This window comes from Myotis brandtii, unplaced genomic scaffold (genome assembly GCF_000412655.1).
Source record: "Myotis brandtii unplaced genomic scaffold, ASM41265v1 scaffold350, whole genome shotgun sequence".
NCBI classification, from domain to species: Eukaryota; Metazoa; Chordata; class Mammalia; order Chiroptera; family Vespertilionidae; genus Myotis; species Myotis brandtii.
In genome coordinates, this window is record NW_005363468.1 from 797,281 (window position 1) to 810,612 (window position 13,332).

General features: G+C 35.0%; 1 protein-coding gene across 1 annotated transcript in view; it reads left to right on the top strand.

Moving 5' to 3' along the window:
- MYCBP2 (MYC binding protein 2, E3 ubiquitin protein ligase) overlaps positions 1 to 13,332 on the top strand; it is a 300,054-nt gene that overhangs the window by 71,843 nt on the left and 214,879 nt on the right. Inside the window, exons 8-13 of the mRNA XM_014544063.1 lie at positions 720 to 916; positions 5,252 to 5,494; positions 5,719 to 5,790; positions 7,592 to 7,688; positions 11,502 to 11,575; positions 11,715 to 11,853. Of these exons, the coding sequence (XP_014399549.1) occupies positions 720 to 916; positions 5,252 to 5,494; positions 5,719 to 5,790; positions 7,592 to 7,688; positions 11,502 to 11,575; positions 11,715 to 11,853 (822 nt within the window). The remainder of the gene's footprint in view (positions 1 to 719; positions 917 to 5,251; positions 5,495 to 5,718; positions 5,791 to 7,591; positions 7,689 to 11,501; positions 11,576 to 11,714; positions 11,854 to 13,332) is intronic.

Sequence of the window (13,332 nt, forward strand, 5' to 3'; positions counted from 1 at the left end):
ATCAGGGGCAGGGCTGGCTGGCCAACCACCCATAGCCCCGCCTCATGGCTGGCCCCGCCCCCAATCAGCCTCCCGATTGGGGTGGGAGTCACCAGCTAATTGCCCACGGCCCCTCCCCCCAGCTGGCCAAGCCCTGATTGGGCCCCGATCTGGGCGGGCCGGCCGGCCAACCTCCCACCGTCTCCTCCTCCAGACAGGCCCAGCCCGATCCACCCCGGTTGGGGCCAGGCCAGCTTGCCCTCACCTGTGCACAAATTCATGCACTGGGCCTCTAGTTTTATAGTAAAGTAAATTACAGCACATATTTTATGTATTCTGTTGTTTTGCAAATAAATACATAATTTTCTGGGCACTTAACATTTTAAGAAGCTCGTATTTTTCCCTTAAAGGTAAAATCAGTGCAATAAATAGTCTATTACTTAATAGGATGTTTCTGGCATGTGTGAATGCCTCAAGGAAAGTTTCTTATAAATTACCTTGTAGACCTTCCATGTCTTTATTGATAAAAATGAGGAACTGAACTAATGTTTTCTAAGGTCCTCTGTATATAAATCTTCTAACTTCTTTGAAAAAAGGGTAACTAGAAGGAACTAATGCAAAAATAAGTATTCAAGCTGCCTTAAATATTTTTTTTGTAATGAGGCAAAGGTAAAAATAAATATATGCATATAATGTTCTGTCTGTTGAGTGAATATAATTGAATTCTATTTTATCTACAGAGTCTCTCTTCCAGCTCCTTTTGGAAATCACTGTTCGAAGTACTGGCATGAATGACAGCACAGGACAGTCTCTGACAGCACTTTCCTGTGCTTGCCTCTTTAGTCTGGTGGCTTCTTGGGGAGAAACAGGAAGGACACTTCAGGCCATCTCTGCTATCCTCACCAACAATGGCAGCCATGCTTGCCAAACTATTCAGGTATTTCATATTTATAGCTGCTTTGAAAATGATAAGATGCTGAATTCATCTTGATTTCTATCGGTAGGAGTTCTTGATTTTTCTCAGTCTGTGTAATAGTTTGATCTGTCCAAAGTTGATATATAAGTAATGTATCATATTCAAGCTAAGCTACATGTGTGTTTAACTCTGTAGCATTAAAGGTAATAAATGAAATTTGGCAAAAATGCAGATCTTGAGCTTAGTTTTGTGTCAGCACCACAGCCTTATCTTTCTCTGTGGCATCATGCTCTCCAACCTCTCCCACCTCTCTTGCCCTAAATTTTCAAATATGGAATTTCTTCATAGTTTCCAAACATCTTTTCTCTGTTTAAAGAAAAAGATATGGTATTATTCTACTATATTTTTGATCGGTTGATTATAGTTTTTCATGATTTGTTTCTGAGCTACTTTAACTTGCATAATACATTTTAAGCTTTTAATATTTATGGAATAAACTTTCTGTCATTGTTAGTGGTGGGAAATACCATCCTAATATGTAAACTTGATTTAATTATTTTGGATGGTTTTGGAAATTGAGTAAGAAGTTACTACTTTTCTCTGGCCCCTTGGATAAGCTCCAGAACACATGGAAAGGCTACCTCCATCCTGTTTTAAGCAGGCCAAAGATAGCAAAAGGAGTATAATGAATCATTTCTGGGACTTACTCAGTGATATTGAACTCTCCTTATCAAACATGAGTTGTGCCCTTACTTTAATTTTCTATTCTTACTCTTTTTCCTCTTTCTGTCCTGCCTGAAATCCTCTTTTCCCTCTTTATGATCCTTTATTTTTGTTGTTGTTAATCCTCACCCGAGGATATTTTTCCATTAATTTTTAGAGAGAGTGCAAGGGACAGGGAGAGACAGAGAGAGAAACATCGATGTGAGAGAGACACATCATCGGTTGCCTCCCATACAGTCACCCTGGCCAGGGCCAGAGATCAAACCTACAAACAAGGTATGTGCCCTTGATCAGAATCCGAACCCTTGACCCTTCGGTTTGCAGGTCAACACTCTATCCACTGAGCCAAACCAACTAGGGTTATCCTGAATTATTTTGAAGTTCCTCTATGCAGTGTTTTTCAAAATATGTTCTGCTGCTGTGCTTTAAGAGTTTGGCAAAAATTTTAATATAAATATATACTGAAATATATAAATACTTCTTAAATTTTAATAAAATAACAAACATTCTGATATCATATACCAAATTTTAAAAGTATAGTGAACATAAACACATGAGCTTATTAGGCATCCATGTGATTTGTGCGTGTGTGTGTGTGTGTGTGTGTGTGTGTGTGTTTTGTTTTTGTTTTTTTTGACCAGGATATGAAGTGAGATTTAAATGATGAGTTAAAAATGAGACACTCCAGAGGCAGGAGGTGTTAGTGTTGGGGGTATGGAGAGAATATTCTTGGTATCACTGTGCTATGGCATGGAGGTAAGAATAAGAGTGGAATGTTGAAGACTGAAAAACGTTTAGTATAGTTGTAATATAGAAGATCAGGTTGAAGAGGTCCTCAGAAAATAAGAGAAAGAGAAGGGAGGTGGGGAGGAGAGACAGCGAAAAGGGGTGGGTAGAGGGGGGAGGAGAGGAGAGAGAATTGGTGAGTGGGAGAGAGGGAGAGAGAGAGATGTGTAACATAAAATAAAATTAGAGGATCCAACTAGGAAATCCAATATCTAGGTATCCAGCAGAGAGGAGGAAATTACCCAAGAAAATTTACAAAGAAAACTTCTTCACCACAAATATAAACATTTCATATTGACAAAAAAAAAATGCACTGAGTGCCTAATACAATGAATGAAAAAGGCTTACACTAGACATACCTTTACAAAATCAGAACAGTGGTAATAGATGATAAAGCTTCCAGAAAGCAGAGACAGGTTGTGTACCCAAAAGATCAAGCAGAATGGCCTTGCACTTCTCAGAAGCAACACTAACATAGAAAATAGCAGAACAGTGCCTTTAAAGAGAGGGAGGTGGGGAAATGCTGTTCACCATCACTAGCTCAATCATCGGTCATGTTTGGGTAAAGATAACGATGCATTCAAACATGCTAGGTATGAAACAATTTTTACTTTTATGTTTGCTACTGTCCTTAGTCTCTACTAAAGCAGGGGAAAAATGGAAATGATGTTTTACTTTATTGAGAGGAGTATGGGTAACACTTAAAGATAGTTATAGAGATAACTTAGCATATGCAAAAATGGGTCAGTTGTTGACTGGACAAAACAAAGAAAAGTTATGTAAGGTGAGAAATGTTTTATAATTTGACTTAGTTCTTGAATATGATTACACATTCATAATAAAGTGACCTCTGTATACTGATTTAACCAGAAATTATTAACCCATTGTACACCATAAGCGTCCATTGACGCAAGCGGCAGACCTTCCCCACACGCCACGTGCGTCTATTAAAAAAAAAAAATCTTTTCCCTAAGTGGCAGCCTCGACTAACTATAAATCATTTTTCGTGAGAATTTTCAACTGAAAATATTCAAGAACACCCGAATTGTGAGTAATATATTTATTTTTATAATATTCATTGCAAATTGATTTTTTAAATTAAATTCAAAATATCGTGGCATGTGGGGATGGTTTCCATTTTGGATGCGTGGTAGTTAACTGGTTAAGTAGCTCAATTTTGAGGATTAGGAAGGGGAGGGGCATCATCTTTCATAGTAGACATCAATATAAAGTATCTGAAACAAAAAGTAAAAATGGAAACTTTCATATGTTGTATGAATGAAACTCTAGGTTCATTGCAAGTGACAAGATTTCATTCTTTTTTATGGCTAAGTAATATTCCATTGTTTATATGTACTACATCTTTTCTATCCATTCATCTATTGATGAGCACTGAGGTTGCTTCCATATCTTGGCTATTGTAAATAATGCTGCAGTGAATATTAGGGTGCATATATCATTTCAAATTAGTGTCTTCAGTTCCTTTGGATAAATACCAAGAAGTGTGATTGCTGGATTGTATGCTAGTTCTTTTTTTTAAATATTTGAGGAACACCTCTATACTGTTTTCCATAGTGGCTGTACCAATTTACATTCTCACTAACAGTGCACAATGGTTTCCTTTTTGCCAGATCCTTGCCAACACTATTGTTAATTGTTTTTATGATGATAATCATTCCCACAGGTGTGAGGTGATATCTCATTGTGGTTTTAATTTGCATTTCCCTGACGATTAGTGATGTTGAGCATCTTTTCATGTATTTGTTGGTCATTTGTATATCTTCTTTGGAAAAATATCTATTTAGGTCCTCTTCTCATTTTTTATCAGATTTTTTTTTCTGTTTAATTGTATGGGTTCTTTATATATTTTGGATATCTGATATAGCATTTGCAAATATCTTTTCTCCTTTACTAGGTTGCCTTTTTGTTTTGTTGATGGTTTTCTTCACTATGCAAAGCTTTTTAGTTCCATATAGTCCCATTTGTTTATTTTTTTGCTTTTGTTCCCCTTGCCATAGGAGACAAATCCAAAAAAAAAATATTGCTAAGAATGATGTCAAAGAGTTTGTTGCTTATATTTTTTTAGAATAATTTTTTGGTTTCACGTTGCATATCTTAGTCTTTAATCCATTTTGAATTTATTTTTATATATGGTGTAAGGAAGTGGTCCTGTTTCATGTTTTTGTATGTGTCTGTTCAGTTTTGCCAACAACACTTATTGAAGAGACTTACTTTTCCCCATTGTTTCTTGCTTCCTTTGTCATAGATTTATTGACCATGTAAACATGGGTTTATTTCTGGGCTCTCTATTCTGTTCCATTAATCCGTGTGTCTGTTTTTGTGTCAGCATCATACTGTTTTGGTTACTATAGCTTTGTAGTATAGTTTGAAATCAGGACGTGTGATATCTTTAGCTTTGTTTTTCTTTCTCAAGATTGCTTTGTCTATTCAGGGTCTTTTGTGACTCTATATACATTTTAGGACTATTTTTTCTATTTCTGTGAAAAATGTCATTAGTATTTTTATAGGGATTTCATTGAATCTGTAGATTACTTGGATAGTATTGGCATTTTAACAATATTAATTCTAATCTATGAACAGTATATTTTTCCATTTGTTGTGTCATCTTTAATTTCTTTTATTAGTGTCTTATAGTTTTCAGATTACAGGTCTTTAACATCATTGATTAAATTTATTCCTAGGTATTTTATTCTGTTGATGCAATTGTAACAACTTACTTTCTTATAAATGATTATACATGATTAAAGTGTCTTTATTTTGTCTGTTTTATGTTTGCCACATTTAACAATGTCTTTTTATGGTTTTTTTTCCTTCTCTTTTGTATAGGTGCCAACGATACTAAATTCACTACAGAGAAGTGTGCAGGCAGTGTTGGTGGGAAAAATTCAAATTCAGGACTGGTTTAGCAATGGCATTAAGAAAGCAGCTTTAATGCACAGGTGGCCATTAAAAGAAATATCTGTTGATGAAGATGATCAGTGTCTACTTCAGAATGATGGATTTTTTCTTTATCTGCTATGCAAGGATGGATTATACAAAATAGGCTCTGGATACAGTGGAACAGTTAGGGTAATGTGATTTCTTATGGTTCTTAATCATAACAGAAGTTATATCCACACTGATTTGTGTTCTGTTTGTTTCTAGCTTCATTTTCAGAGTACCATCTAATTTTGATATAATAGTATTTCTTTGAAAAATTATAATGGAAACAAATGTGTTAAATATCATTCATCTATTTTTTATTGGTTATTAATGATGAAACTATTGGTAGACTAACTTTTGTTATTTTGCAGGGCCATATATATAATTCTACATCTCGCATCAGAAACAGAAAAGAAAAAAAGTCTTGGTTAGGGTATGCTCAGGTAGGAGAATATCGACAAAACTTTTCTTTCTCATTTTTTAAAAACGTGGTTTGTATTTGTTTAATCAATAAATAATATCGCTTCTATTTAAATAGATATGGTATATTTTTAATAATATGTCTATAACAGTGGCATGGTATAGTGTAAAGAACTTGGCTTAGAATTCATTAGATGCCTACTTTTAGTTTTTGCCCTGCTTCTTACTAGCTATGTGACTTTGGTCAACTCAGTTAAATTATTTTATTGTCTATGATTTAGCTGTGAAATGGGGATAAAATATCTTCTGTTGGACTTCTCTTTTAAGTGAGCCTCTAGATAAGAATCAAAGACTGCCTTTATCATTAGCAAATCTGCAATAGGAATATAGCTGTGACCTGAGGCCAAGTTAGAACTTCCTGTAAACTCGTTTATTCTTCATCTAAACCAGTACCTTACAGGGAACAGTGTATGGTCTTTCCAGTAGATAGCTACCTACACAGAGGATCATGCAAAGTATCACCAAAGAGAAAAAAGAGCTGGGCCTATGTTGCTTTCTTAATGCTGCTGTCTTATCACCTGACTAACATGGCCAAATGGGTGTCCACGATCAGATACATCACTCCTCCTCCTCTGGAGAAAAGCAAATAAACGATGCACAGAGGGGTCAGAAGTGTTGATTTCTATACCATCCCTACTTGAGAGGTGAAGTCAAAGTCCCTTGTGGAAGATAGAGAATAAAGACGTCCCTTGCCCAGCTCACTGTTTGTTGTTAGTATCAAATAGTAAAAGATATTCAAAAGTATTTTGAAAATTAAAGAAATTACTATTGTTAAATGAAAAATAATCCTACTATACCAACTATTGGGGGGATTTTGAAATTAAAATTTAAAATGTCAGTTTCTCAGTAATTGTCTCTTAAGACTTAACCTGGTTTAAAATGTCTCATCCAATTTTTATTTGCCACTACTATATTTTATCTAAGAAATAATTCCATGGAAAATAATCATTACAAAAATATGTTCAGGGGCATATCACTATCTAAAACTACTACTTTATTTATTTTTAAATACTAACTTAAATATTTCTGTTATTTTTCCTTAAAATATTTGTTAAACTAACAGTGGTCATTTCTATTATTTACTTAGCAAGTGATATAATAATTTTGAACAAAATGTGCTGTCCAGTGCAGAACCTATATATATAAAAGCCTAAGCAACTGTTATGACTGAAAGACTGGAACAGATGGTTGCTATGATGCGCAGTGACCATCAGGGGGCAGACGCTCAATGCAGGAACTGCCCCCTGATGATCAGTGTGCTCCCACAGCTAACCTCCCGTGGTCCCTTCCCCCTGGCCAGCCAACCTCCCGCGGTCCCTCCCCCCTGGCTGGCGGCCCTGATGCAACCTCCCGTGGTTCCTCCCCCTGGCCGGTCAACCTCCCGTGGTCCCTCCCCCCTGGCCGGCTAACCTCCTGCAGCCTCTCCCCCTGGCCAGCTTCCCATGGTCCCTTCCCCAGCTGGCCAACCTTCCATGGTTCTCCCCACCCCCATACACGGATTCGTGCACTGGGCCTCTAGGGTCTAATAAATGTATCTGAGAATATAACAGGTTAATTGATACCAAGTGATATACAGTTTCTCCTTATTAAAGTTTACCCATGTTCTTATATTTTTAATCTTTACCCTATTTTACACATCAATAGTGATGTATTATTGTATCTCAAAAAACCATAATACACAACTGTATGACTACTTTTACTGCTAAGTTGGTAATGAAAAAAAAAATTAACACATAATATAGCAAAATTTTTTGTTGTTATCAGGGTTATTTATTGTATAGAGATGTGAATAACCACAGCATGACAGCCATAAGAATAAGCCCTGAAACACTGGAACAAGATGGTACTGTCATGTTACCAGGTATGTTAGTGAACACCTCATTTTTTTTCTTCATATTTGATTTTAAGAGATGTGCATGTTAAGCCATTTAGACATATAAAGAATGAGAGGCAAGGAAAAGTGCTTGTTTACAAATAGGTTAAAAAAATCTTGACTTGCAAAATATTTTATAGTCTATATAAAGTTAATACATCTAAGGAAAACAAACATCAAGGATATAGTATAAAGTGTTTTCTTATTTTATTTTAAATTATTGCCCATGTGCAGCCTGACCCCCCACCAAGGCTATTTCAGCTGCTGAATTAGTGGGGTGATGTTTGTTGTTCTTGATAAAACCACAGCTTTGGCTCTCAGAGCTGGAATAAAGAACCTCCTGTTTATTTTTACTTTAACAATGCACTTTGGGTTTTCTTCTATTTTTAAAAGGTTTTCACAGACAAAGATTTCAGGGCAGGTCAGGAATTTTTAAAAATTCCATTTATGCTTTTAATAATACTCTGATAAGATTCCTTTGGTTTAATTGTGAGGTTTTACTCATATTTATCACTCAAATCACTGAGCTGTCTAAATTCTGAGAGAGTAGATCATAAATTTTGTGGAATATTGGGCAAATGTATAATATATTCTCAATTGGAAAGTCTTTGAATTTGCTATTACCTTTAGTAGATTCTGAAAGACTTTATATTAAAATATTGAATACTTAATATATTTATCAATAATTTCATGGTAAGCAGCAATATTACCTCTTGTGCACTTCGCCATCTGAAAATGATAGAGAACTACTTCTGAAGATCACATTGGGAAGGATAGTTGCTCCCAGCCTGCTTGTGAATTTTTTAATATATTTTTATAACTTCATCAAACATTTATTTGAGCATTGCTATATATACACATATCCAAATTAGTATAAATGACATTCTGTTAAAGAAAATGCCACATTTTATGTGTGTTTCACAAAAAAAGCTACTTTGGAAAACAGATGACTTATTAAAACAATTTGTAAATAGTCATCTGTTTTTAGATATCTGTACAGAATTTTTTTTAATATCACAAGTTTGGACCATGTCTCTGGTTCGAATAACAGTAATAATAGTAATATTACATATTTTAAAGTAATAACGTGTGTCCCCATATAAAAGGGATTATACAGGGTGGGGGAAAGTAGATTTATAATTGTAAATACACAAAAAACAGTTTGTTCTTGTATTATTATTTATTAATTGTATTTTCCATACAAACAACTGTAAACCTACTTTTGTCCCACCTTGTATTTAATGTATAGTATTATCTAAACAAAAAGAACAAAATTCATTGTAACTCCACTTCCCATATATAAATATTATAACATATTGGTGAATGCCCTTCCTATCTTTTTCCTATGTATGTGTACATACTTGTAAAAAAGTGATTTTATGCTACGTACTGCTTTTTAACCTATCCTGTTCACTAATCATTATGAATAAATTTCCAGGCTATTAGTCTTCCACAATATAATTTTAATGTTACAAAATATATTCCATTCATTAACATATTGAGATGGAAGTTTCTTCCAATTTTTTGCAATATAAATTACACCATAATGAGTGTCCCTATTGCTCTGTCTTTGTGCAAGTTATTTTAGGATAATATACTGAAAGAAGTTCTTAACCTTCGTCCAACAGATGGATACTAATATAAACAATTTACTTCTGAGAAACCCTCATTTAATAGAGATTGACTGAGAAGACCATTTTTAAATGGTCTATCTTCAGCCGTTGTATTTATTACACCATGATAAAAAATAACTTACTACTGTCTTCAGCTTACATTATTTAGTATATGAAATGCGACTTTTTACCAATACAAGTGTGGCTTTCTGTGTTTCATAAATATGTATCGTATTCACGGTGAAGAATGAAACAAACTTTGGGAGGATAGACCCATGTTGTGTGCCTTACGAACTGGCAGATGTTGCTCGATATTTCCTGAAGATGCTGTCTTATAACATTACATGATGGATAAAGAAAGGATAAAGAGAAAACTTTTTTGAAATCACACAGCAGGAAGACTTGCCCTCAAGCCTGAAGAAGCCTTTTTCCATCTTTCCATTTCTTTGACCTGGACTGCAATTTCTTCAGCAGCACTTTTTTTTTCTTCTCTCTTTCTAGCTACAGACAGCTCTACCCTATAGCTTTATAATCAAGTACAAGCAGAAGTGAATTGTCTGGATATAGACAGAATTGAATACCATGTTTAAAATTGATATAAATCTGGTAATTCTTTGAGCTTCATGATCCAACTTGTCTTATAGTCTAGTTCATAAATTAGTTGTTTTAAACCTAGCATTGATGAACTTAAAACGTAATTTTTCCCCTATTGTTATTTTAGCCTTTATGTGTTGGCATAGTTTTTGTATTGTATCCTTATGTCATTTACTCTCCATGTCTGGTGACAGGTTGCCTCAGATCATGAGGGTTTTTGCTACTCTTCTTGCGCCGCTTCAGTCCTCACCCCTGCAATTATCTGAATTATAATGAGTTTTTCTTCTTTGCTTTTTAGTTTAAAATCTTACTGCTTAGAGCTTGAGAAGCATCTTTCTTGCGCCTCTTTGTATTCTGTACAGTGGACTAGGAACTCTTTCTTTCGATTTCTCCTCTCTTTGATTACCAAGTCTCTTGGGCTACCAGTGGGCCTTGTCTCCCAGTTTCTATTTCCAGTTTGTGATCACTGAATTCTCTATTTGGTAAGGGTCTGCCTGTGTTTTGCATATTTATAATAAAGAAGTATGCTAGTATGAAGCTCCTGGGCAAAGATACAGAGTAATCCATCTTATTTGGGTGGGTTCCATTACTGCATTCCAAAAACAGACTTTTATGTTTTGTTGATTCAGGTGCAAATAGAAATTAAATATTATTTTCTTGGTATTGTAAATTAATGGAGTGATTCATCCTAGTTCTCTGCAGTTATTTTGGGAAGCGTGTGTGCTTTTTTACTTGCTTGCTGAACATTTATTTTTCCAAAAGGATACAGTTTATGCTTAGATGTTGATTTTGCTTGTTGATTCATGTTATTTAGTAGCAGTCACTAACACATGCCCCAGTGGTCCTTCTGTAATACTGGTATCCCTTGTTATAATCGTGCCTGTGCATTATTTTGATCAAAGTATATAGTATACTGTTCCACATACGGACATATTGACAAAATATGCTATTCCAGCCAAAATTTATGAGCACTTTCAGACAAAAAGAACTACATAAGAATAGATTTGTCTGTTCTATGAAGGATGAACATTTAAAAATTGTATAACATGCTAACTGTTAAAAATGCTGGGAATAAGCATGAAACGTCTAAGTAGAAACTGTAAACCCAGTTCTGTTTTATAAAGCAAGGGATATCTGTAGTTGGGCACCATAGACTCAAGTACAGAAGTTTTAGGTCCGTCTGTATTTTTCTGTGACACTAATACCTGTTATGTATGTCCGAGGAAGAGTGTTGCTTACATTCGCATGTGATTGTATTGAAATGATTATAACCAATGACTGTAGTTTGTTTATTGTGGTGCATGTTTATGATCAGACTTTAATACTAATTCATTTTGAAAGTAGGTGGGCTCTGAGTTTCTTGATTATGGAAGATTTATAAATGTAAGCACAAAATGTAATAAGTATTATTAGTTGAATTATTTAGTTCCTGCTAATTTGTAATTCTTTATTAAAAAGCACAGTCTCCCTTTGAGTTTAAGTTTATCCTTATTGCGTGGAAAAGTCTCATTCTGACTTCATCAGAGGAGTAAAGTCATTTTGTGAGGTGTTGGTTTATATCGTAAAAGAATTACTTTTTCTTCCTTCTGCACAGATTGCCACACTGAAGGTCAAAATATTTTATTCACTGATGGAGAATATATTAATCAGATAGCTGCTTCAAGAGATGTAAGTACTCTGAATCATGAGTAGCTGATGTAAATGGAATTCCTTTCTTGTATATTACTTGATTTGTGTTAAATGGAATATAGAGCCTTAAAAGATCAATTTATGCAACATAATACTGTTGATGTTTTATTTGTTTTAGGATGGCTTTGTTGTCAGAATATTTGCCACCAGCACTGAACCTGTTCTACAACAAGAATTACAACTTAAACTGGCCAGAAAATGCTTACACGCCTGTGGTATCTCGCTATTTGATCTGGAAAAGGACTTGCATATTATAAGTACGATGGTCAAATAAGCCTTTATTCCATATTTTAATTTTTAAGTTCTTTATTCTTTGAAGACTAGCACTGTTTTCAGCAGTGTAGCTTATATTTTAGCAGCTATTTTGCTGTTATTTTAAAGAACACTTATGAATTAATATGTATAAGTATCCAGGAAATATGGCCTTTAAACAGTATGATATATGAACGCCATTTTAAGGAAGTGACTAATAATTTTCCATTTTCATTTTCAATAGATCAAAAGAAAATAAGTTTACATTTGATAAGACTTAGATGGACAACACTTGTGGGCATCATTAGTTTATATGCTCCATCTATATTCAATTATTTAAAATTTGAACACTTCTTTTGTAAAATTTTACTACAGTGATATACATAGTTATCTTTTTGAAACATTTAATTTTGGTTTGAAAATATTTTCAGGATAGCCATAGAATGATCCTATAAATTGTGGAAATGGTAATTGACCTAACAAATTGATTAATAATCTTTCATTTTGATACAGATATAGAGACAACCTCAGTGTATTTCTCAGACTTAGTGTAATTATTCTTGCAGTGTTGTAGTAGTGATTAGTACTACTAGTTTCCGTGGGGTTTCACTTTTGGGTTAAACCTGCTGCAGGGTTAATAGTGCCACTTTTTAACATATAGTGATTTACTTTGCATACTAATTGAATTTTGTAGTATTTTTTCATAGAAAAATATTGAATTGAAATGATAGTTTTTAAATTTAACAATGCTATGAGCTAATTAATTAGTAGTTTGTATAATTGGACAAAATCATAAAATGTGCCATATATAATTATTTACTATTAGTTTTATAATTTTGAAATGCACACATATGTGCTCAAATTCATAAAAATTTTCTGTAGTAAAAAGCATGGAATGGAGAATTTGAAGTACCTTAATTCAGATATTTGCATGGCATTATTCATGCTCAAAGGTCTGGACAAACCTCATCTGCTGGGGTCCAACCCCAACGGGTCCAGGGGTCCCCAAAGGTGTGGATGGAGTCAGCGATGAAGGAATGACACGGAGACAGCCTTCAGTTGATCAGCAGCCTAGCCAGGATCTCTAGCCACGTTCTGGTCAGGATCTCCAGAGAAGTTCTGTTTAGGATCTCCAGAGAAGTTCTGGTTAGGATCTCCAGCCAGGTTCTGTCTCTAGGTTCTCTTGCCATGTTCTCTCGCTAGGTTCTTCAGCCAAGTTCTGTAGCCAGGTTCTGTCGCTAGGTTCTCCAGCCAGGTACTCCAGGTTCTCCAGCCAGGTTCTCCTGCCATGTTCTGTCTAGCTTCTACAGCCAAGTTCTAGCCAGGTTCGGTCGTCAGGCTCTGTCCAGGTCCTCCTGCCATGTTCTGTCTCTAGGTTCTCCAGCGAAGTTCTGTAGCCAGGTTCTGTCCAGGATCTTTTGCCATGTTCTCTCCCTAGGTTCTGTCTCTAGGTTCTCTTACTAGGTTCTCCAGCCAGGTTCTGT